Genomic DNA, 26,922 nt, shown 5'->3' with positions numbered 1-26,922 from the left:
CTCGCGATCCACCCACGCGCACCTGATCCCCACACCCCCACAAACCCACCGAACACCCCGTTTCGTCATTTTCCTTGCAACTCCGCACTGGATCAGGAGCGTGGGGGATTGTTTTCCTGCCGATACCGGACGGCGAGAAATCGTCTGCTGTTTTGCTTAGTGGGAAAGATATTTCTGCTTTTTTGAGGCGTTTTGATGAAGAAAATTCTTCATGAGTGTGGAAAAAAGTTCGAATGATGTGATACTGATATCCAGTTTGATAAAATTTTGATAAGACTAAAAAAGTGTGAAATTGTTTGAATTAAGTACTTTGAAAGAACAATAATTCATCCAATTCACTTCATATCTTACTTGGAGTATGAGGTAATTCTAAAAAATCATTAGAATCTGAAATATCTTTACTTTTTGAATTAAATGTTGAGAAAGAAGACAATTTTAATTCCAGGTGGAATTCGAATGGTTTTGAATTGTTATTTTAAACTTAATAACTAGCAATTCGAAATACGTTTTATAAATGATCTGTTATTATTATAACTTTTCATCTAAAACTATTTCAGACTTACTTAAATAAATTTGCATAACAGATAAAAATTAATTTGTGGTTATTTTGTATTCAGTTTAAGCCACTGCAGTTCGAGTTTCACTTTTGTTTATTTTATTACCAACTGAAGCTAAATAAATAATCATTTAAAATTTCGAAGATTCAAATCTTCTGCAAATCAAGCAATCAAGAATGAATATGCAGAACTTGATCATGAGAAGTAAATATCTCATAATGTATTAATACAGTTATCAACGTAAATATCACAATTTTATTATCGATTTCATGATATATTTTTGATTTGTTAGCTATTTTTTTTCAGAAGTTAATCCACCTTCAAAGATATCAAACTGGCAATGATCAGAACAATATTTATCTCTCTAAAAGAGTGACTATTCAGAAATAAATTCGAATCCACGCCAACTAAAACTCTGCCAGCTATTTCCGATTTCATTCAACTCTCTAAAAACTCTTCTGTGCCTCAAGAAGTATAACTTGGAATTTCTCTTATTTTCTGGCGGGAAAAAAAACTTCTGGAAAATAAAGAAGCAGAACTTTTTCGAGCAAGAGGGGAAGGAAAACTTGGAATGCCACTTGAAGTCTGTCACGGGAGCTGGGTTTTCTGATTGAACTCGAAGTGGGACAGTTTCTGGATTGGGAATGGCGAGCGCCGGGAGATTTCGCCCTGATCCGGCGAGGATTTTTGGAGTTTTTATTTTGTTTCTCGCTTTTTCGCCCGGGGGAGATAGCTTCTTCAACCTCTATGTGCAGCGACACGAGGTGTTTCGTCTTTTAGGTGAGTGCTTCTTCCGGATTTTATTTGTTATTCTGTTGGTAACTTTCTGGTTTGGGTTTTGAATAAGTTACGCCTAAGCAACTTATTTAACATAAGTTTAAAGAAACTTGTTTTTTTATATACTACCGCTGAGAGATTGAGGATTTGAAGTTATTTTGTCGTTTCTATTTCTTTGCAATGTTTTGGAAACGGATATTTTTGGGCTTTAAAGTGAGTAAAAATGAAAGATATTTTAGACTACTTCAAAATATTTGACACTTTGTCTTTATTTGGACAAAAATTTGTGATTGATGAAAATGTATAAAACAGATAAGGAATAATACGATTGTGAACTGAATTTAAATAGTAAAATCCTGTATTTTATAAATTGTTTCTTTCATTCTGTTGAGTATACTTCGCCCAATATATTTGGCAAGTTTGGAGTTTGAATAAATTACGCCTAAGCAATTTAACATAAATTTAGTTGTTGTTTATTTGCTTTAGTTGAGGAATTTGTTATCTTGTAGCCTTAATTTTCTTTCTTTCTTTCGAATATTTTGTGAATAGAATTTTTCCTGCTAAATGTAGCAGAAATGAAAGTTTTTTCATAAATAACTTTAAAAAAATCTGTCTTTATTTAAACATTACTATTTGTGCGACTAAGGTGTAATAATACTGAATTATGCTATTGTGAATTAAAAGGTAAAATGCTGTATTTTACAAATTTTTTTCTATTTTTTGCTACGTACCTCTCTCTTACATGTTAATCCGCTTGTTATCTTGATTAAGTTGTGTTTAAGCAATTTGTTTAGCATTTCTTAATATTATACTTTATTAAGAAAAAGTGGATCTGAAGTTGCCGTGTTATTTAATTTCTTCCGCATTTATTATGTATTTTATTTCAATATTTTAGATATTGTTTGTTTTTTCATTTTAATCTGGACAAACATGAAAGATTGCTTTAAAATGTTTGACAAGTTTTTTTTTAATTTAAAATTAGTAAAATATGCTATCAATACAAATATATATTAAAATTAGTATTGATTTATATGATTTTCAACTCAAATGTTAAAATTCCAGATTTTGTAAATTACTTTTTCTTTTATATTGGCATTCCACTCGATTTTGTTATTTTGTTGGTAATTTTTGAATTTCGGTTTCAAATAATACCGAAATACTAAATCTGTTTGAATTTTATACTTATAATGACAATTTTTTTTATTATAAAAATATATTTATTAAATTTTCCTTGTAAATGTATGCTTATATATAAAAAAATTTAATATGCTTTGTAGGTATTTGAGTATACAGCAAGGATTCAATTCGGATAATTTTAATGAAGTAAATGTTAATATCCGAGGGTTAGTTATGACTAATTAACTTATTTAACATAAGTTTAGATTTATGTTGCTGTTTACATGTTTTTGCGAAATGATCATGGATTTGAAGTTGCTTTGTCATTTTGTCGTTTTTATTTCTTTAGCGTGTTTACGAAATAGTTTTTGATGAGCAAGATTTGAATATTTTCAAACAAAATTTTGAAATGGGTTTAAAAATTTAAAAAGTTTGTCTTTATTTAAACCTGAATATATGAAGCGAAATATATTACAGTATAAATCAGTTATTTCCCGATTATAAAATTTGGTAGGAAATTTATTAGAAAAAATCCAAGATTTTTTTTCTTATGTTTTTACCATCCTACAGAATTTTTTCGATTTTGTTATTAAGTGTATAGCATTCGGGTTTGCATTCTAAGTAATATATGGTAAAACAATACATTTGAAATAATGTTTGAATAAGTCATTGTCTGTATTCTTCTTGAAGAGGTTATGGATTTGGATCTACTATGGTGTTCATATTTTTTTTAATTAAGTAATAAAATCATTTTTAATATAAACTATTTTTAAGTATGTATTTTAAAATTACATTTGAATCTGAATAATTAGAAGCTTATTAAGAAAGAAAAATGCGAGTATCTCAAATATCAAGTTAAATAAAGATAAGACCTGTTGATATTATATTAAATCGAAAACATGAGTAACAGAGAAAAATTCGAATTGTCAAAGAATTCGAATTAGCCAAGTTCTATTGTATTTGTAAAAGTTTTTGAAAGTTTGCCTTTATTTAATTCTGAATATGATTGATATAAATATATAATTCAATAAGTCTTGAATTTCATAAATGTTAAATTAATAAAATTAATTAATTTTTTATTTTGCAAAATATCTCTTCCTATTAATTACCAAGTGCAATTACCTCTTAATTCAATTTCTCATTCTTTTGATAAAATTTCGGTTTGTAGTTTGAATGATTTACGAATAGTAAACATATTTTATATAATTCTAAAACAAGCTGCTGCTATTTATAAACTTTTGCGAAACATGGGAGATTTTGATCCATTTTTTTTTTTTTTTTTTTTTTTTTGAATCATTTGGAAGAATTTTTTTGCTTTGAATTCAACCAAAATTGATCTTTTATGGAGTGTTATAGAAAGTTTGTTAAATTTAAATTGTTCTACTTTATTAAATAAAGTTGTAGAATAAAATAAAATGTACACAATTCTTATAAGAAGTATGTTCTTATAATATTCTTTAGGTAATAATATTTTTATAAGAAGTATTATTCTTAAAATAATGTTTTTAATCAATATCAAGAAGCAAAATTTAATTCTATGCCTGTGAAATAAAAATTAGTGGGATGATTTTTGGATTTTAAGGATTGGACTGTCTTTCCTAGAAAAAGTTTTAATTTGTTACATTTTGCTATCTTTTTGTTGTCTAAATTTTTCAAAAATAGACATAAAATAAATATTTTAAACTTTTTTGTGCTAAATTTGTTTTGTCTTCTTGTCTTACGCATTAATTTAGCCGCCTTATGTTATGGTTTACTCTATCTGTGATCATCATTATTTAAATACACACAAAAATGTTGAAGGAGCAGGAAGTTCTTAAATGTGTCTAACTGGTTTTTGCAATTTAAATAAATTTCTACTGTTAAATAATTGTTACTGTTGCGGTGCAATAAACGTCAGCAGAATTTCATGATACCGACGGCCCGTAACGGAACATTCAATAGGATCACATGCAGTTATTTCCTCAAAGAAGAATGGCCCAAGGATGAATGTCGCCTTGAATCCATACCAGACTATCACCTTTGGAGAATATAAGGGAATTTCAGTGTGCATCCACGGATTTTCCTCTTGATTCTTATTCTGGATCGTTAATATTGTTTCTGTATTCCATTTTAGTCTTTTATTGGGTTAAATTTGATGTTTTTTCGGAAAAGGCGCCCCCTAATGGATATTTTGGATGGATTTACCTTTTTTTTTTTTTTTTTTTTAATTTCGTGAGCGTATCTCGTGCATAGTCTATATACAAAATTTCGTTGCAATACGTTCACCCGTTTGCGTTGTTGGATGCTATTTATGGGGGAACCATCCTGTACACAATTTGGAGCATAGGTTAAGCATCTAAAATTCTTATTAAAGTTTGAACCAAATTGTTTAAAAGTTGGTTATCTGCCGGTCTGTATTTTCGCAAATATGTAAACGCAAACTTAAATAAATGAAATTTGATGTGTGATCTTGGGATTACAACTGTAGTTTAGTATCACATTTTAGTTTCGCTCGGTTTGGAAAAAAGACGTCCGAAATACAAAATTTGATTTTAGGTTACTTATACATTAGCCGCATGCTAGATTAATTGCTAATGAAAAATCGCAATGATACGATGATAAATTCTGTAAAAATACACGATTCAAGCAAAAGATCAATATTTCGCAACTGTTGCTTGCCAATGTTCTGCAGGGCATGCGCTGCTTTACAAAAGGTCTCAATTATTAAAATCGAAAATTGTTCAAGAAATATTTTGAAGCAATGACTTTATGTAATCTTTTTTTTATCTACCAATACCAAGGAAAGATACCTAGTAAACAACTATCAATATTTTTCTGATATAGAAATCTTTTATATAATCCTCCTTGTTGTTGCAATACTCTTTTTCTTTTTTAAAGTTGCTATGTTTATTCGTCAACAAAGAAGGCGTTACTGCTAGAAATGGCCATTCAGATTTAAAAAAAATTGTCCTTGAATAAAATTCATTATTAATACAGATTTAATACATATTAAACTAAGCAGGAAGTAAGGAATTAGATAGCTTTCGTAATAAAAAATAAAACAATATTTAAAAACAATATTAAAAATATATTAAAAAATAAAACAATGATTTTTTTAAAGTTGAATTTAAATAGTGAATGTGGACTAAGATGGCCTGGTAGACAAGTCCCCGGCTCAGAACCTGAGAGATTTACAAATTTGAAGCGCAAACTCATCAAAACGCCACTGCTTTTGTAAGCTTAGTGCAACTTAAGTATAATATTTAAGATCAAACATTCAACTATTCGTGTCGGTAGAATATTTGGAAAAGGATTTATCACTTTCATGAATTTTGATATTCAGAAACGTTGCTGATGCTTCAAAATAGGACATTAATCTAGTTGCACTGAAGTAAATTTTAAAGAATTTATTGATTAAAACTATTCAGTGAAGGTTAACCATTTATGCAATAAAATGCTATTCTACATATTTTTTTATTATTTATTTATGGGAAGTAACATCTATAACTAGCATTCTAAATAGCCTAATTCATTGAAAAGAATACTTATTCACTATTCTAATTATTCACAGCTATTTTTATTGCATGTTTTGATGTATCGTTATTAGTTCGAGGAGACATTTCTTCGTGTGTTGTCATCGCTGTTGATTCAATTACATGTGTGAACGATGAGAAGTCCAAGTTCGATAACGGAAAATAATCTTTGTTACTTATGTTTATGGAAACATGGAGCATAAGTCAACCATCTAACTCTCCGACCCGCCCTAAGGCACACGGATTTAAACCATAGAACTGAATGACCGGACCGCCGCAACAGCAATTGGCGGGAACTGTGGTTGAGTTCTAAGGGCCGTCACCGGCCACGGTACAACCCTCCCCGAAGGAAGTACGTCCCGTCATCGATGGGAGGGGCCAGATCCCCCACCTATTAGTGTACCCTCCAGGGTGGCGAGATCCAACCACCATGCCATAAACATAGAGCATAAGTAAAAAAAAAAAAACAGCTAAAAAGTGCATAAAATTCATATACATAAATGATGAATCGTTTTTATATAACAGCTCACTTCACAATTAAAATTTGAAAAAGAAGACTCAATTCTTATGCGATTGCATTGCTTTTTATAGTCTCCCAATAGGGCATGAAATGTTCTAGAAGAATCCACCGATTTCAATTCCTAATATAGATATCACTATAATTCTTATATTCTCAATAACATATCACCAAAATTAACAAATTCTTTTCCTATTTAATAATCGCCTTTTTTAGTTTCCAAGAGTTTGGACCATTGACCTAATAGCCATTAAAAGATTCAGAAAATCTCTCTTACTAACTATGAGATCATCTGCGCAAGAAAACAATATTACAGATTTATAACAATCACGGGACTATTCTAGAAAAAAAAGATCTTTTAAATACTTTAATATTAATTCATCATACAACATCTATAATATATCGTACTCAATTCAAAATCAACAATCCCCTTTTTTTTAAACAAAAAGAGCTCAATTCTAAAAAATTCTTAATTGAAAAAAGAATTCATTTGTCTGAATCAAAGGTAACAAAATATTCTTTATTTCCAACCCCCCCCCCAAAAAAAGAAGAAAAAAACTTATCTGTAAACATTCTTTGCAATGTTTTCGCACACCACATTTACTTCGCTATCTAATCCAATTTCACCCGTCAACAACTCCAAACTCTTCTCCTCTGCTGACAACCACCCTCACTACGCGACTTCATTTTACTGCTCTTAAGGTACTTCGAACCCCGAATGAAATTTTACACATCCCAGAAGGATAAACACTTCTCAACATTACGTAATGGCCCGCGATGGCTGTCACTGTCAACCGGACACCCCTTGTGGAATCGTTTGCAACTTGATAGGCGCATATTCTCATCTGTATTAATTCGGCTGTATTAATGGATATATTCCATTACCTTTCAGAGGATTTACGATAAGGCGAAAGTGTTTTGGTGAATTGCTGCCGCCTCATCGAACTGGGAATTGTAATTTTAGTCCTTTAAGTGCCTTTAAAATTTAGAGTGGAATGGAAAATGACCTCTGCTTATTATTCTAACTAATTTTCGCTTAAGAGTTGTTGAGTGTTGTTCGCTTTTGGAAGTGTCAGATAACAGACAGAATGGTAGAGTCACTTGCGGTTATACATAAAAAATATATATCAGATTTAACTTGTGGATTTAAATTCTGATAATATACTTTCAGGGGAAATATATGAGAAGTTAGAATATGCAAACAGAAAAACCTTAAATTTATAAACCTTAGTATTTATACTTGCTGAAATAAAGCCTTATAATTGCTGCTATATAGCCTTCATGTTATTTGCGTTATTTTTAACTTCGAATCGTGAATTGATGTTATGTCTGTTTAATCTTATAACATTTAGCCAGCAATTCTTTATATATTATTGTATATCTCAAAACGTCTCTAACGATATGGATCAAATTTTATACTTAGATCAGGTTTTATTTTTTATATTTATATAGGTGTCTTCTAAAAAAACATGATTTCACACAAGATTGCCCATTTTTTAATAATTTGTTATTATAATAAGTATATTCAACTTCTGCTTCGAAGTGTGGGCAGTCCAATATAGTGGTCAGAATAACTTAAATGACGCGTTTGCTGTAGGTCTTCGGTTCAAGTTGCGCTTTATGCTTTATTTTTTTACTTATGTATTTACATTTAATATTTTTGCTTTTTAGATTATCTATATATGTGTCTTGGATAATCTTTTTGCGATTATCTTAATGTCTGAGATAATCTGAAAAAATGTGATTTTACAGAAAAAAAAACGTTTTTATTATTAACTAGTAGAGCTTTTTTTTTTATCTGCTCTTGTGCTGATAATGTTATACAGCTCCATCTCAAACCCATTTTCACCATGATAAAGTAATGATAAATAAACTGTAAAATTATTTCTGTAATATAGCAGACTGTTTCGAATGGCACGTTAAGCTAAGTGCATTCATCATCTTTTTAAATTTAAATGACCAGTACATATATAGGTAAGATCGAAAATCAGTCGTATGTATTCAGTATGGGATTCATATCTAAATATTTTCACCAAGAAAACACGATTTTATAAAAAGACACTGCCGAACGAAGCTTGGGTCATCCAGATATTAATGCTTAGACGAAAAGTATCCTTTCTGAAGCTCAAGTTTTAGATTACGATAAAAATCCCTCAAAAATTTCATCGAATAAAGGTTTTTATTTCAAAAAAGGGAAAAAAATAAAATTTTTATAATTCAATGAAAGGTAATATTTGCAATTTCTTTGATCAACTATAGTGTTACCTATTCTTGTCGACTCCAGTTATAAAAAAGGAATAATTCAAAGGATTGATCATATTTACAGAGTTATATTATTGATGAAGATATTAAGTGTGAATAAATTCCTATAGATTACATTGTGCAATATGCAAAGAGTAAAGTATTCTTTTATCTTGTAAAGAAATTTCCAAGCATCAGACTAATAATCACAAAACAATAAAAAATTCAATAAAACTAAACTATACACATTAACCAGTTAAATTAATGTACCTATATGAAAGCACCCAACGGCTATTTTAGGAAAAATGTTTAATATTTAACAATGGCCAGATGACAAGGACTACACTTGATTCGGTGAATTACACTCTTACTTCCTTGTCACGTCAACTGAAAACGATTATCCTTCCAGTTCACATTTAACATATACGAAGTTTATGTACAGGGAAGCTATGCTATGGAGTCACTTTCCGGACCTAGAATTTGTAAAGATTTCGTCATGCACCATATGAAATTAGCAACAAATGATTACTTGAAAGATTAATTTAATTGTTGTACCTGAAAAAGAAATTGAATCATAATTGGATTTTCATGTGTTCGTTCTCAGTACCATTGGTTGCATGTTATAACTATGTGTTGTCCTTTCTAACGCCAAATTAAAATTCTTATGATATTTAGGCAATGCAAATCTCAAGACCCATTTTCTCGTTCAAATTTTCAAAAAAAAAATTCCATAGATTTTATTTTAATCTTTTAAAAAAGTAATTTTATGTAGTAAATTTTTAAAAACTGAACTGATAGCAAAACGCTTAATGGCAAACCACTTTCTAAGAATTCGATTTCATAATTGATATTTAAATTATGAAATCTGACTATTGATAATTTGATTAATTGATATTTAAAAGTAATTGCTTGAAAAAATACCTAATTTATATTTAAAAGTAATTTTAAACAAAACATTAAAACAAAGAATATTCAGTAATAGTTCAGATGAATTTGAAAACTAAAAATTAAGATTTTTTATATTAAACCAACAATTAAGTAAGAGCGTCCCTTAATAATGTTGTGAAATTAATTTAAATAATATTTTATTTTGAAAATAAGTTTTATTACACAATCTTTATAATTAAATTTTAAAAAAACAAATTTCGATAACATTCAAAATAATTTTTAAAAAGACATGGATGTTCCTGTGGCTTTTAAAGTTATAGACAGTTGTCTACTTTATCTATTTAATCCAACCTTGAACCTTTCTCTTGTATCTATGTTGTTGAATCTGCTCTATAATAAAATATCATCAAATGTTTTAGCCCTTTTAACTAAGCATTTATAGTAAAAAAAACTAACGTAACGCTTTTATTACTTAGTGTCGAATGACAGCAGTGAGATGTAAATGAACCAGTGTACACATGTTCCTGCCTGTTTTACTGACCATTTCTACTGTAATAATAAATTCAAGACTTAACTTTTCCAATTAATGGAACTGTAAAATATTATTAGAAATGCTGGAAAGAAGGCTCGCCTTGTCACCACAAACTCTCTTCAGTCAGAAGTAAGAAAACGCAAAAGAAGTCAAGATTATAGAAATAGTTGCCGAACTGAAAATTTAATTGAGGATGAAAATGGGTTTAACCGTTGCCAGATGGGTAATCATTAAGTTAGCCTATGGAAATAGATTTTCATATCTTCAGGAACTATTATCTCACCAAAATAGTGTTTTACTTTATCTTAAAACTCAAAAATTTACCTTTTCAATGATACCAATTTTATTTCTATACGATTTTTTCTTTATTTTTAATAATTTTCTAAATTTGATTTGTTACGTAATTTGTAGCTATGTTTTTTATTATTATAATGAGAGCCAAACTCATCCTTCAAGTTATTGAATCACGTTCTTTTGCCAATATTAAATTTCAGATTTAAAAAAAATTGCTATCTTTAGCCATCAATTCCGACTTAGGATTTCCACTTCGTCTTTCATTTCAAAGTATATTCATTTTTTGATTTGCACACGCAGCAATTAAATTCAAGTTTTTTAGTCGTATAAAATGACAAGGTAACATTTTTTTAAAGTCCATTCTATATTAATCATTTAACCCTTTCTAGGGCCGTGAGAAGTATGCTTCCCACCAAATTTATCAATCTTTGTATGAAATTATATAATTTGGCAGAAGTTCTGACAAATTTTTTTAGTAAGTCAAAAACTTAGATGCTTCAGTTTTTTATCTCATACAAAATGATGTGTCTTGATTTGTTACTTAATTATTAATTAACCAAATTAGTTAATCAAATTAAATTTATCTAATAAGCTAAATGAATCCCTTTTCTTATTCTAATTTCAAGCCTAAAAATATTTTAACATAATATGATTAGGAAAAAAGGGTCCTTTAAAGGGTTAAAAACCTAAATGTCAACATTCTAGAAGTACGAGCTGGTCGCGAAAGACAAGTAGTGCAAAATGATGTACAGCAAAGTCACTCAGATATTTTGGAATGTGATATCACTCAAACGAACAAGCGAAAAGTTAATTACCATTTCTTAGGAAAAAAAGCTAGAAATCTCTTCCAGTTTTTTTGACAATGCACAAGAAAATCATTTTTAGTCTTGGTCTAACCCACGACGACCCGCCTCCCCGAAAGAGTGTAAGATCTTGAAGGTCATCGGGGAGAAAACCATTATTTATTTATTAAACGGCTTACAGTCACCACTATAATATGGGCGGTAAATAAGGGTATACATTATGGTTCATTTAACTAAAATAAAATAATAGCAAAAATAGCAATTTAAATAGCAAACCAGTTCTGGGTTCAGGAGATTAAGTTGAAAGGTACTGTATAGAAAACAATAACACACATAAGCATAACAAAAATATCACAATGTCCAAAGGATGGAAGATATAGTAAACATAGACATAGAGCAATATCAAACAAAAGAAAATCATTCTAGCTTCTGTTAATATTTTCAAAACGCTCAAATAAATGAATTGTGCTGTATTTCAATAACTATTTTTCAATTCCTACTTTAACTCGCACTCTCTCTATATATATCTTGTTCAAATTTTCAATCATTAATAAAATACTTTTTATTCATCCATTCAAGTTCAAATACATTTTTTAAACTTGTAGTGGATAACACTTGATGTTTATACAGTTTTTTTCAAATATTAATTAATTAATTAATTAATTAAATGTTTAGTAATTTCTATTTGGTCACCAAAGTCGCCAAATCCATCGCCAAATGGTCGCCAAGCTCTATTTTGCCGCTTAATATTGTTATTCTGTCATATGTATATACATATTTATATTAATTGTAATTATTTAATAAAAAATAACTGAAATAAAAAAAATTGTTGACCTAAGTAGGAATTGACTTAAATTATTATATATATATATATATATGTATTGCTTGTTTTATGTTACATTTGAAACAGGCTAGCACTGGCTAAAATAGTTTTTGCACGAAACTTTGAGAAACCTTCAGTTATTAGTAAAATAGTTTTCATTCTCTAAGTAGGCTCAACATGACTTTAACTCTTTAACATCCAAGCACTTTTCAAGTGGCACTCCCTTTAACATCCAGACTTTTTCAGCGTGGAGATTGTATTGTTACTTATTCAATCAAATTCATCTCGTGTAACGATTTTTAGGAGCAACAGTTGCATAAATGTTTACTTCTGCTGCTGTTTACCCAAGCAGCGCGCAAGATTACTTTCCTGAATATTATATAACCACCGAATGGCAAACAGTATCGTGTTTTAATCACTGCGAATGCATATTCATCAGTCAATTTCCCTTCATCATTATTCGGTGCTACGCGATCATATTATGCACTAGATATAATTCTAATTATGAATCTCCTATTTAATAGCGCGAATCATAATAAGTTCCAACCCCGTCATAAATATGGCTTCATTATGAAGACTGGGTAACCATTCTGTCAGTTTAATATTTATTTCAGTGTTTCAAATTTTGGATATTGTTTGAAAAGGGCAGGCTTGCATGGACTGGTTTATCATTGGTGGATTAAAGTAATAATGTAATATGGATGCAAGTACAAACTGACTTTTCGATAAAGTGAGTTGTTTATTAAGGAATCGAATTTCAGTAAAGATTTATTAAATCTACTAGGAGATGCGTTCGTTTGGTAGATTTAATGATTTATAATCCTGAAGACTGTTATTCTGTTAGCAATATCAATTAATTAACGAAATTTAAGAAATGTCCTTTAGCAGAGTTCTTAAAATTCTTTTTTTTAAAAATCGTATCTGTATTAAAAGTACAGCTTTGCTTCTGCCAATTTTCCTCAATATTTGAGACCTCATTTAAAAAACAACCTATTTATAGTTAAAAGTGCTGTCCATCACTAACTACAACTTTTCCCATCTTTTTGATAATTGTTGGATACAATTTCGAAAAAAAAAAAGCGATGCGTCTGTTCAGACAATCCATGAACTGACATTTGGGCTTCCTCAACTAAAATATTAATCAGACATGATGTGTGCCATCGATTGAAATAAATGGTAGTCGGAAGGAGCAACATCTGGAGAGTACTGTGGGTGAAGTACCGTCTTCCATTTTAATGTTTCAAAGTATACCTTGATTCAGTTTGAGACATGTGGGAGTTTGAGACATGTGGGACATTGTCATGATGGAGAAAAACTTTGTCTTATCTATATTGGTATTACCGTCGTGTTTCCTTCAATGCTTGACTCAAACGCATCCGTTGCGTTCGATACCCGTCATTGGCTTACTTCGGTTTCAACAGCTCATAATATATCATACAGATTTGCTCCCACCAAATGCAAAGCATCACACTGACATCAGGGTCAGTCGGTCTGAAGCTTTAATACGCGTTGAAGTACATTAATTGGAGAACAATAATAATGCTATCCCAAAACTTAAATTTCTGCACATTTGTTTCAAATTTGAGAGACGTTAAAGTCGATGTATGTTTTGCAAGGATGTAGTTCTCTATGCTTAAATTTTAATAATCCTTAAATAAAAAGAAACATACATCAACCTAAACCTGCAGTGATTTTTTAACATTTTCATCGTCGATTTATTTCATTTTATTCAAACATTTTTCTTCACATTGTTATTATCTAAAAATTTCTATTGTTAATTCTGTGTTAATGCTTTAGACATTAAAAACAATAATTTTCGCAATTTTTCAGAATTTTTAATAGCACAGAATGCTGAAGAATTTTAAGAAGAGTAAGACTATAGCTTATATTCTCTGATTGTTATTTCAATTAAGTTATTCAAAACCGGATTGTGCTTTTACAAGAATCTTTTGTTGCTGTCGATTTGGCATCTGAAAATTTTCCTCCTAGACAAATGAAAATGTTTCACAGATTTCTTTTTAAATGAAGTCTATGGGCTTTTCGGAAAATGCAATCAATTCTTGTTTACAAATAGACAGTAAATCAGATGTCTGCTTCTAATGGCTATACATCGAAATAATCAGAGTGACATGCCACACTTCTTTCTTGTCTTGAATCCTTGTCAGCGATATGCCTGAATAAGAATCAAGCCATCTTTTAATGAACATTTATGAACTTTTTCCCTCTACTAATAACAAGAAATTATAGGCTTAGCCATGATGTCTAATGGATGGTAACATATATTCTTATCTCCAGTTCTTTCCATTTTCATACCAGAAAATAAGAATAAAACTGTTGATGAGCGTGAAAAGAAATGCAGATTCCTTTCTTATTTGTCATTTATTTAAACGCAGTATTTCTCTCTTTACGCTATGGGCGAGATTTAACCATAATGGTTTCAGTTTCTCTCTAATTAACCCTTTGCGCTCGAGAGGTGACTCATGGTCCCCATTCAAGACGGCGCCTCATTTTGACATTTTATTATTATTTATTTTTAATTTTGATTGTTAAAAATACCTATAGAATATAAAAAGATGTAAATTATTTTTGGGGGGAAATTCAGATTGAAGCAATTATATGTATTTATTTTTCGAAACAATAAACAAACCCTTGTATTAGGTGAATAATTTTTAATCGAATTACTTTTTAAAGGGCAAAGGATTTATCCTCTTTTTTTCTGTCCTTCTAAGAGAATGAAATTTTGTTACTTGCATGTTAGAAAGAGATTGTTTCAAGACTTTTAACTTCAATGGTACCTTGTATTGGAATAATTGGTTTAAGCTCTTATTAAATTTATAATGTAGTCGAGCGATTATCTAAGTATTTGTATTTGTAAATATGTGCTTCCCATTTGTAAAATTTATCCTTTATGTGATTAATAAACAATGTCTGAACAAAAAGTTTCCACATTATTTAAAACCATTGAAATCTCTTAGAGGCCCTAAACAAATGCTAATTTAAGTTAAATCAAATTTTACCAACAGGATGTGTGTTTGCTGCTGGATACCATCTACATTTATATAATTTTCCAAAAATTAAATACCTTGTTTCAGAATCTAAAGAGAATAGTGATTTCTGTCCATTTTTAGACCATCAACAAACTTAGACCAATATAGACGATAGAAAATAAAAATATCAAATTTCCTCGACAGCAGATTGTTTTCGAGACATTATTTGTAATACAATGCCTTAGGCTATCATGCTACAGAAGAGAATCTACAAGATGAAGTCCTATCGGCAGACAATACCGAAATGGAATCAAATTTCTGATTCGACAAAATGATGTAACTTGATCAGTTTCTGCGACCCCCTATCACCATCAGTATAATCACGTGACAGACAAGAAAAGAGAAATGAGACATTGAAAAGAATAAAACAAAAAGGAGAGGAAAGAAAAGAAAACACTCATTATCTCACTTTGCTAGATCCTTATCCGACTGGCTTGATTGCTATTTCTTTTACCATTCTCACTTCTTTCCCCCTCTTCCAATTCTTTTTCCCTGAGGGGGTGAATACTCTTCCCTCATTCACCTTCAAGACGGGGATGGGACGGGAGATGTGTTTATCCAGAGGGAGAATTTTCTTGTCCACTGGACGGGATCAGTTTCGCTTGGCCGGAAAAAAGGCAAAATTATCTTGGATACTGATTCGTCCTTGGAGTTAATTCATCACGGATAGTTATAAGGTAACCAGATAACTTCCCGTAATGTAATATAATATACTTAATCAGTTTGGACGTAAAATATTGTTCCTCGAATGATGAATACGAGTTTTCTTGAAAGAGGTATCAGTGCTGTTTAATGCTTAAACATCTTCATACTGTAACAATATATTTTGTCAAAACTCTTTTGTTTAGCTCTCCCCTAATATAAAGAGTTACGTTTAATGTATTTAATGCCTTCTTAATGCTTCACAATTTAGTATATAATGTTAAAATGTAAAGTTTTTTTTTATTTCTGGACCAATATGCATTCTCTATAGAGGATCTTGTAACATTCCCAGTTTCACAGTACTGATAAGACATTCACAGCCAGATGTATCATCGCTGTCACTTACTAAGCCAGTAAGTAACTATTTTAGCCAGATGGTGGATCTTTTCACCTGGGTGGTCTCACATCTGTTCATTAGCGACTACAGTGAAAGACCACATGTGGAATTCCTCATCCAAGAGGTATTGGTAGTACCTTCAAAGAGAAAGGGGTGTCCAAACATCTGGATGCTAAATGTTTCTCATTGTGAAAGGACCTTCCCACGACCTACTGGCGCCACTGAGGAAGCATATTGCTGAATCCCGATTGGCCAAAAGAGGGCTCAAATGACCAATGTAAATTAAGAGCCAGAGATTGTCGCCGAAATGAAGTGCGGAGATTTTTTTATGGTGAAGAAAAGAAACGAATTGCAGGCAGACTATTGGACTACGCCCACGAGTTCGGAGTCCGAGAACCAACTGAGTTTCAAGATAAACCTTCGACTTCGACTGCTGTATCTCCTACTACAGGTGTAAATAAGTATTTATTTAACCAAGATTAGAACAAGTTGTTCTCTTGTATATATAGGGCTGTAAAATAAAGAATTGTCTGGAAATTCTGCTTCGTTATTTGATCAGTCTAGATCAAGACATTACAATCTTTTATTATTGGCAAGTGTCCACTATCATCAAGTGTCGTTTGTTCCTTCGAGCTAGGTGATGTTGATCTTTGCCGGTGCCATCAAGTTTCCCGCATGCTCTCTGACTAGGTCAGAGTATTGCTTGCATATTTTAACACTATGTTCTCCAGAGGTGAAAAGGTTTTTTCAGAAAAATATTTATTTGAATTGTAAGCGCAAATATTTTTAATCTGAGTCAAAAGAGCCATTAATAATCGAACTTAAAATATGATAATCGTAGGTAATATATAGATATTTAACAAATACTTCTACTGCAAAAAACGCACTGAACCAAGCTTAATATAGTGCTTGGTGCGCATTTGTGCCTACTAAAGGAGCAAAAGTGACAACACAAATAGAATTTGAGTAATAAAATATTCGTAAAGCAGGATAAACATTAAATTTCATTTTTTAATATTTAATTCAATTTTTAAACATTTAAAACACACTTGCGGACTTTAAGTTTTATAGCTTACTTCTTACAATTTTGTTTTTATAATTCATAATTTAAATTACAAAATGTACTCGGTATGCTTTCTTCCACTATGTTACGCCTTGCTCAACAGAATACTATCGAAAAGCTGAATGTAATATGTTTTTATTGATTTGTTTCACATACAGTTTTATACTAGTCTTTAAATTGGCTAAATTTTTTTTTATTCTTGGAATACACAAGAAATTTTAAATATGTCACTGTTTGACGCTAACTGCAATTGAAACACATTTACCTAATCCATATTTTCACACCTTTTCGCAAAAAGTATTGTTAATGTTTATAACAGCTGAAACAACAGTTTGTAACAAACGATTGTAACAGCTGAAAGTGTATTTTTTTGTTAAACGTCCGTTAAATTTTCGTCATTTTCTTTTTTATATTTCTTTTACTACCAAAATTAGGGCTAGGATATCCTGGTTGGTAGAGCGTTGGACTCGTATCCCTTAAATTGTGAGTTCGAATTCCACCGGCCGTAAACTCTCCGTGTGTGGTGGTGGATAGTGCCCTTATAAATCTGTCGTGGGCACAAAGTACTCCATGTCGAGAGTAATGACACTGGGGGGTACTGGTTCAGAGATGATCGTTTTCTGATTCAGGTCTAAATTACGATCTGTGGATGAGTGCATGAATGAAGTCTGCCCCGTAAAAAGGGTTGTGAAGAGTGAGTAGCTAAGTCGTACTCTTGACCCTATTTGGTGATACGTAAAAACAAGAGACGCTCACTCTGCTTAAATCGCTGATAGATAACTGTCAGCAGGCTTGTAAAGTGCCATAAGTCACAATAACAACTACTAAAATTAAACATGATGCTGTCCTCTGACGACAAAAATGCGGGCTATTTTTTTCCATAAGTATATATTTCTTTTCATTTAATGACCCATATATAAGATGGCATTGCGTTTCATTCTATGTATCCTTTTCAACTGATCTTTAAACACCTATACGTTAATTTATGATCGCCCTGTATATAAATATCTTCCAAGTTATTTCATATTACTAGATCGGGCATATCGAACCGTTTTCATGTGCAAAGACTTTTGAATAAACGTATGGTCAAAATGATCTTGGAGCACTTATGTATTCACCTGTGGTAGAATTCTGACTTGACTCCAACAAGTGGATTGCTTACTTGGAAGATTTTTAGAGGAATTTACACATATTTGCTCTTTGCTTGAAGGAAAAAATCGCCAACAGCAGGTCCACCATAGCGAATAATATACGTTACTTTAGCTCATGTCTAACAGCTTTTGTATGATATTTTTTTAAAAAAAATAGAGGATAAAACCGAAAATTTTCTTCCATTGTTCAGTAAACATGACATTAATTTATCCAATTAAGTTGTCAGGCGTAAATTTCGGAGATTTATGTCCAAAATTCCACAATTAAGTCCAAAATTCCGTATTAAGTCCAAAATTCCGTATTAAGTCCAAAATTCCACAATTAAGTCCAAAATTTCGTATTAAGTCCAAAATTCCACAATGCTATGAAGTAGAAGAAAGAGTTGAATTATAAACAATCATTTAGGTATAAGAATGGCAAAACCTCTATTGAGGACAGATTAGTGAAAAAAAATATCTAAAAGAAATATTTTAAGTAACTTGCTGATAATATAAAATTTTAATGTTAATAAACATGCTTTATTTATTTTTTTCATTGAATTAAATATGAAATTCATAGGTTCCTTTATTTGGGACTAGCCGCCTTTGGCGACCAGCCGGTTCGCCAATCTTAATGTTCGTTAAAATTTTAATAATTAAATATTTTATGCAATTTCTACTTTAATAGCTTCTTCATCAAAATATTTTAAAACTTCAAATTTTGATTATCATATAATTCATTCATAATATTATAAAGGCCTTCAGTCATAACGTAATATGTATCTCTCTCATTTTCTGTTAGCACCCGTAGAATTTATGCTTTAAATTAAAGTGGAAAGAATTTATCTTCAATTAATATAATAATATTTTTTACTGAAACAAAGCATTTTTTTATAATCTGATTACTGAAAATAGAGTCACTGAGCGTTTAAACTTTATGGGCACTAAAGAATATCTTTTTTAATTTATGTAATATCTGAAGAGTTGGTCAACAAAATTTTCTTAGATTCATTATGAGCAGATCGATTCATTAACAATGTTTAAATTTAAATGCATCAAACACTAAGAAAATAAAACGAATCGTTTAAAATAAACGGTTGAAAACAGGTTTTAAAAAAACTACTTAAAAAACGATGTACTTAAAACTATAAGCATATACAAAAAATATATAACTAACATAAATACAATTTACTTACAAAAGCATGCAACTAACCCAAAAATAATTTAAATCATCCATTGATAACGTTGTCATGGCAACAATCAGAACAGAATGCGCATGCGTGAATTTTCTTCGCCGGTTACGTAACGCAAATACGTGATTTTTTCTACGCCAGTTGGGGTAACGCTATGCGGATTAGAAATTTTTAATATCCTTTATTCTGTTTTATTTTAATTCAAAAGTACTTCAGAATGAATCTGAAAGATTGATTCATTAACAATGTTTAATTTTAAATTCATCAAACATTAAGAAAATAAACAGAACCGATTGAAATAATCCCCCGAAAAATTTTAACCCTAGCCTCATTACTGTTGGGAGAAAAAAAACCTGAAGCCTTTCTCGTTTGGCGCTGGAGATAATGAAAGATTTTTTTGGCGGAAAAGTTGGCGGTGGGGAAAATGGAAGATTTTTTTGGCGGGAAAGTTAGTTTTTAATTAATAATTAAAATTCTAATTAAAAATTCGAAAAAAGAAACCCCAGGTGCACATTCCCAACCTCCAAGGTATACATGTACCAAATTTGGTAGCTGTATGTCAAACGGTCTGGTCTGTAGAGCGCCAACACACACACACACACATTGAGCTTCATTATAAGTATAGTAATTCTGCCAGATGCTGCAATTCCCATTTCCGAATTTTAAAATATACCTTACATTCAAACTAATTAGAAGATGCCAACAACGTTGGTCTAATTTTTTAAGATTCTTTTCTTGTTCCGTCACGCCCCCCCCCCACACACACACGCATTTTTTTTCTATCTCAGAAGCTTAGCTAAAAATCCGTTCTATACCTCCTTCAACGTCATTCATTGAATTTTTAGGTCGGAAAAAAACGATACGCAGGCATTTATACCCGAATAGGACTGGACATTTTCATCCACAAAATCTGTCTACCAAATCTACGGCTTACTTCGTCATTCTTGGATTTCCTTCTTTCTATTTGTCTGCCTTTTTTATCCTCTTCTCTCCATTCAGTATTTGCCGGAAAGTTCTCCCACGACGCAAACTATTTTCTAAGTAATCCTTTATCCGGCAATTGCTGCTTCGGATTTCGAGTTCTGATCACTTCGGTTAGTACCAGCAACCCTCTTTCTATTTCCTTCCTAAACAATCGTTTGGTTCGAACAGAAAAAGAAAAAAAAAGACCTTTTTCTTTTATGTCCATTGCATACAGCAGCAACGGGACCATCGCCTGAATTAGATATGAGGGTGTTTCTTTAAGTGACGATCCCTGATGTAGGGCTTGTCCACGCACAAAGAGAGGGGCTCTGTTCCTTAATCGGGATGCCCAATAGGGGAAGACATTACTTCTGGCATTCAGCGGGAGAACTTGAATGGCATGCAAAGATAAAGTTTCCGTAATGACGGCACGTACACGACGACCTGACTTATTTATCAGGGGGAAAAAAATTTGGACGGCTTTTGCTTGCTGCCGGGTTACGAAAATTTGGTAGATCGTTCGTAAGCACTTGGAAAGATTTCAACCATATTAAAGGTTAACTCGATAAGGTTCAGTCTATTAAATTAACTCATTAAGTCAATGTTTATTTTATCGGATAGCATTGGCCTTTTTGTATTCAGTTTGTTTGTAAAAGAACCGTTTATGTTTGTTTATCTAAAATAGCGGAAATGGTTTTTTCAAAACTTCTCACATATTGTCTAATAAATATGTTAAACCAGAGAATGCCTTACGTGGTATGGGCGTACAATAATTACGAAACATTAACATTTGGCGTGAATTTGGCATTTTTTCTCACTCTGTCGTGTCATCTTTGGCGAGTTATTTGGGGATTAATCCCTGGCATGCGCTAATAGTATAAAAAATTGAATTTATATATTAAACACGTTTTTCTCAACCGTTTGGAAACAAAGTCGACATAAAACTGCACTTGCAGTCACAATTTCCATACTTAATTGGATATATTTATGTAATCGTATTTACATGTTTCTGAAAGTACAGACTAACAGACAGTTCTGTCTTTGTTGGTTCTAGCTCAAACTTAAATATCTTCACGGTAGATGTTAAATCTGTGTGCCGAATCTTATCTATATAACTCTATTAATTTTGTGGTTGTCGAATTAACTTATATTTGAAGAGTAGGACAGACGGACTGCCTCTGAACAGATTTTAATCAAAATCTTTTTAAAAAACGTTTTGAAGGTCGTGGTGGCCTGTTGGTAAGATCTCGGCTTCGGGACCGGAGGGTTTCAGATTCGAGACCCACTTCCACCGAAGAACCGTTCTGTAAGCGGTTCTGGTGCACGTTAACCGTCCACTGATGTGGCGTGGTGTGGGGAGAGGGGTGCCAGCTCATGTGTCGTTTTGATGTTTATCGGCATCTGATCGTGGTTCAAAATTACGAGATCCGTCCCAAAATAGCCCTAGTGTTGCTTTAAAACGGCACGTTAATATAACTAAACTAAAGTAAAAAATGTTTTGCCGAAAAGAATTGATTATTACAGTTGATAAATATTTTCTAAAAATAGCTAAATGCAATACATATTTTTAAAACTTGTGCTGGTGGTGAAATAACTTTTTTCTCTTTGGAAGCATATGCAGTTAAAATTTAAGAATAAAATGAAACTAAAGTTAAATGGAAGGGCTAGAATCTTCAATAAATTAATGTGGTAATTAAATTCTTCTATAGAACAGATTTCAGTGTTGTTGGAATAAAGAAAGTCAGTAGGAATTATCAAAACATGAATTATAAAATTTTATAAATTTTCAAATGATAAAAAAAAATGCATAAAGTTAGGAATGAATAGTTGAAAACACTGAACTCATAGAAAATAATTTTATTAAAAAACATTTGGGTCTCCTCGGCCAGATGCAATATTTTCGAAATGCTACCCATACTTCTGTATGAGATATTCCAAATTCTGGTTTAAAAAAAATTATTGCGAAATTCGTTTCTTTGTTCCTTTGATTGCTTGTATAGGAAATACGATCCTGTTCATTTGTTTCAGTTGCTGACATTATCATTTGAAATTCTTTTATATCCATCCCGATTATAGTTTATTTGTAAAAATGGTACTAAAACTTTGATGGTTGTCCTAATGATTTTTAAATTTATGTTGTTTAATAGATGAATAATTTTTTTCAGAATTCAAAATAAACTCAATATTTTTCATTAAATATAGGGGAATATTGCTTTGACAATTTTAGTCGCACTCTATTGCATATTTAAAAGCAGATATTTCACAATAAAATTTAAATTAAATGCCCTTCTCCATATATGTTGCTGCCATTTTCATATTTTTGATTTCTCGCCATTATAGGGAACGCACATAAGTTTAATTATCAATAAAATGTAATAACACTTCTCCAAAAATTATAAAATATACGGATTACCCAACTAAATAAAAGGCAACTGATGAAATATCTATAATTTTCATATGTGTATTTAAGGCGATTTTGTAGTGCTAAATGTGATGGTATTAAATTTATTTGTTTTTGTGCAAACTGCTTTTTAAACAGTACTTTTAATAAATTAATATTATAATTATTAATATTTTAATAATTATTTAATTGGGTTTTTTTTTGTACAAAGAGTTGGTCAGGGAGTTAATCAGAAACTAGCAGGAGCTTGAACTATATGTTTACTCGATTATTGCATGTATATGCTCGGTTTCGACTGTGGTTGAAAATTCTAATCAAATGCTTTTGTTTCCTACAAAATAAAACTTATCGATGTTAAATACGAAAACCTAATACAACTTATTTTTTTAAAAAATATCTATGATTCAAGCCATTAATTTCATATTTCATTTTTTTGTCGGTTGATGCTTCAAAAATTAATATAATTGTGGGTAAAATCCCCTACCAAGAAAATTTCCTTAAGAAGGTAACAAATTAAGTTATTTATACTATTTGAACAAAAAATGCCGATTTTAGGATGTGTGAATACCTTTCGGTGTGAATTTTATAAAAAACGTTCGAAAACAATGATTTTTCTGAATGTTTGTATTAAAAATATTGAAAAAATATTTATGAAACCCAAATATACCAGTTAAATGGCAAATTTTTTTTTAAAAATTGGGGGGAAGAAAGGCATTTCTTTGGCTATAGAGAGGTATAAAGCAAAAATCTTCTAAAGGATTCTAAAATGATTCGCTTAAAAATTTGTAGATAGCTTAAGAAATATATTATCTGGTTCCCGAACTAAAAAGTAAGCTTCATTTCTATCCATTATTTAAAAATTGGAATTCAACTGATAAATAGCCCTAACTTTTCATTTTTTTTTACATTGTGAAGCACTTATACAAATATGAAATATTTCTAAATGAACAGATTATTTATTATCTATTTTAGGAACTAGAGAATATTTTCGGCAATATTTATACCATTTAAAAAAACATTCGTTATAATTTAATTCATGAAGTTTTTCGTAAGAAAATTCTACCAAAGATTAGAATTTGAGATAATAGCATTTAAAGATATAAAATAATATTTTTAATTATAAAAATTAGTGTAACGTCCCAACAAATAGATGTAGAAACAAAATTCTAATGGTTTTATAAAGAAACTTGTTCAACCAATAAAGATATTAAATAAATAAAAAAAAACTTTATAACGTGGCCACCTAACTTAAAGGGCATTAACAAGTGTCGCTATTTTTCCACTCTAATGTATGTAATATTTATTAACTTCTAATATTTAAATAAGGTAGCTCATTTAATCACATGTACGCCAGGAATTTTCAGACAAGTGTGTCTTTCTACTTCATTGCGAAACTAATCACTTCCACTCTCTTGGTCAAGATTTTATCGATAATCGATTCAAACTTCTCACGAGCAACATCGATCTTGCTTTGCAATTAATAGGGTAAGTACTTTTAAGGTATGCCACTATGGATTTATCGATTTTTCCTAAGTATCAAGCTATGAAGCATTTCATGAATACATTGAATAGCACGTATCATTGAAATTTTGTGAAACAAAAATTAACTAATACGGTACATCTTGCAACACGAATGAAATCTTTTAGCCGATATAATGGAATTAAAATCGCTCTTCAGCTACGTTTTAGCTATTGAGATACAAATTAAACCAGTCAAATGTTTTTCTAAGCTAAGCTAGGCATCATATTAAAAGAGGAAACATGGTCCAAAGCAAATAGATTTCTTGTTAAATACAGAAATGGTGAATGCAACCTAATTGACACAAGATATTGTATATTATTTCCCTGATGTTATTTGATATTCTGAATGTCATACATTATTGTTAAGATGGCATAACACTGTTGTTAGGCATTTTGTGTTAATGGGGTATTGTTTTAAATCGGATTTAGCAATAAAATTTGTATTTCTTTAAAACAAAAAGTAGAATGATTATAGTACAATTCGATTCACAAGCATTTGTACTTACATAATATCAGATCAGAAAGAACAACAAAAATAAAGCATTCAAAATATCATCAAAAAGTTGAAATAATGGCTCAAAATAGTATTCAATATATAATCAGCAAATCAACCCAAGACCTTTTTCTCAAATGGTTTTCAATTTTTCCTTATTCAAGGATATTATCTCCTTACCATTTCCTCCACAAAGTCAATTAAGTCAACGGGTTCGCTATAGTCGGAATATGGTGACGTAGTTAACTGGGCTCGTTAACAAGTAACGACATTTAATAACACGAAGATAAGAATGCACAAACTACGAAGGAACTGTTGAGATACATATACAAGAAAAAGTAGCTCTTACAGCAGTCCACAAGTAATCGGTAATAAACAGTCACCACAACAGAACACAAAGCCGCCAGGGAGAACTCAGCAGGATGAGAGAATTCAATGAGCTATACATACCTTTCCAAACGGCTGCTATTTTCCACTATCGCCTCGCATTAGCTATACTCAACTGATGACTCACTACCATGCGACTGGTTACTCAACACATGTCTAGATGTTGTTCAATGCTTTCTTCAAGACTTGTCTTAAGGCTCAATTCACAAATCCCTTGAATTTTGTTGTACTAATCCAACTAATTTCTCGCTTACTAAACACACACTCACTATACGACTGATTCCGGCTAGTTCCAATAGCCTTTCATAGCATGTGGAGAAGGTTTTCTAAGAATTTACATAATTTACCTCCTATTGGTCCTATCGCCAAAATTCCTAAGATTCTCGTATTAACTTTTTTTTGTCCCCAAGCCCTGATATCATTCATCCGGCATCCGATGAGCATTCAATAAATATGTCCGTGAAACTATCTTTACTGCGATTGAACTAACTGAGCTGAAAAACAACATTACAGATTCGGAACTATATCGTTTTCTACGCAAAAATAGAATAACAAAATTCATTGTACAAGATAACAATACGATAACAAAGCTTGAAGAATTTACGTCCACGGATAAACGTCGTCAAGTCAATAAAGGTTAAACTATTGTTGTTGTTTATTAACATTTTGAAAAAAATATTAAAACTATTGCTGTAAAAAAAAATTACTTACTTATAACAAAAAAATAAAGACAATAAAAAAATCGAATCTTAAAATTCTCGAACTGTCTTTTTATTATAAATCTTTTTAAGTATACGCGTCATAGAAAAGCATGACGAAAAATAGTATAAAACAGAGCAAATCGCTCTATCGAGAATTAAATTTGGCATGTTCTTACTTCTTCGAAAAAGGATGCACTCTGAAAATGGAGAAAGTTTATTTTTATTTTAAGAGTTTTAATTAATCGAAATCGTGAAATTTTTCTACAAGAACATTCATTATACTATACTCATGTCCATAAATTAAGGATAATGCAAGTTCAGGAAAAAAAAGTCAGAAGCAAAACAAATGTGACTTATTTGTGAAGCCTATTTATAAAACAAAAGGTAAGGAGCAAAAAAAATGCTATATAATTGATATAATTAATAAAAATTGCGATTTTTTGCTCTTTGGAGCAAATTACAAAAAAAAAATATTTACAAAAACCAATATTACATGGTCGGTATGATGGTTAACACATAGTATGTCTCCCAGATGATACAATAAAGCCCGTACAACGCCTAGGCATGCTGAGTATCAAATTATCGATCTGATCTTGGGGAATATTACACCACTCATCAAGCAATGCTCTCCGAAGTTCCGGTAGATACGTAGGAGGTGGTTGATGGGTTGCAACTCTTCGGTCAAGCATGTCATACACATGCTCTACTGGATTCAAGTCCGGTGAGAATGCTGGCCAATCCATACGGGTTATATCATCCGATCGAAGGCATTCGTTTACGATGTTTACACGGTGAGGACGGCCGCTGTCATCTGTAAAAACAAATTCTGTGCCCGTGACACCCCGAAATAAACGTACATTTTGATCCAGAATGACGTTCCGAAATATTTGATCTGTCATGGTTCCAAATTTGAACAATCAGGTC

General features: G+C 31.1%; 1 protein-coding gene across 2 annotated transcripts in view; it reads left to right on the top strand.

Moving 5' to 3' along the window:
- Positions 1-680: 680 nt before the first annotated feature.
- Positions 681-26,922, top strand: part of LOC129964882 (tyrosine-protein kinase RYK-like) — a 468,554-nt gene continuing 442,312 nt past the window's right edge. Inside the window, exon 1 of one of the 2 annotated variants that reach the window (XM_056079139.1) lies at positions 681-1,337. In XM_056079139.1, coding sequence (XP_055935114.1) covers positions 1,202-1,337 — 136 coding nt within the window. In that variant the 5' untranslated portion in view covers positions 681-1,201. The remainder of the gene's footprint in view (positions 1,338-26,922) is intronic. The other variant, XM_056079138.1, reaches the window with a different exon arrangement.

The sequence above is a fragment of the Argiope bruennichi genome, chromosome 1, assembly GCF_947563725.1.
Source record: "Argiope bruennichi chromosome 1, qqArgBrue1.1, whole genome shotgun sequence".
Taxonomy (NCBI): Eukaryota; Metazoa; Arthropoda; class Arachnida; order Araneae; family Araneidae; genus Argiope; species Argiope bruennichi.
Note: the sequence above shows the minus strand (reverse complement) of the source record. Positions and strands in the feature narration are given on the sequence as shown.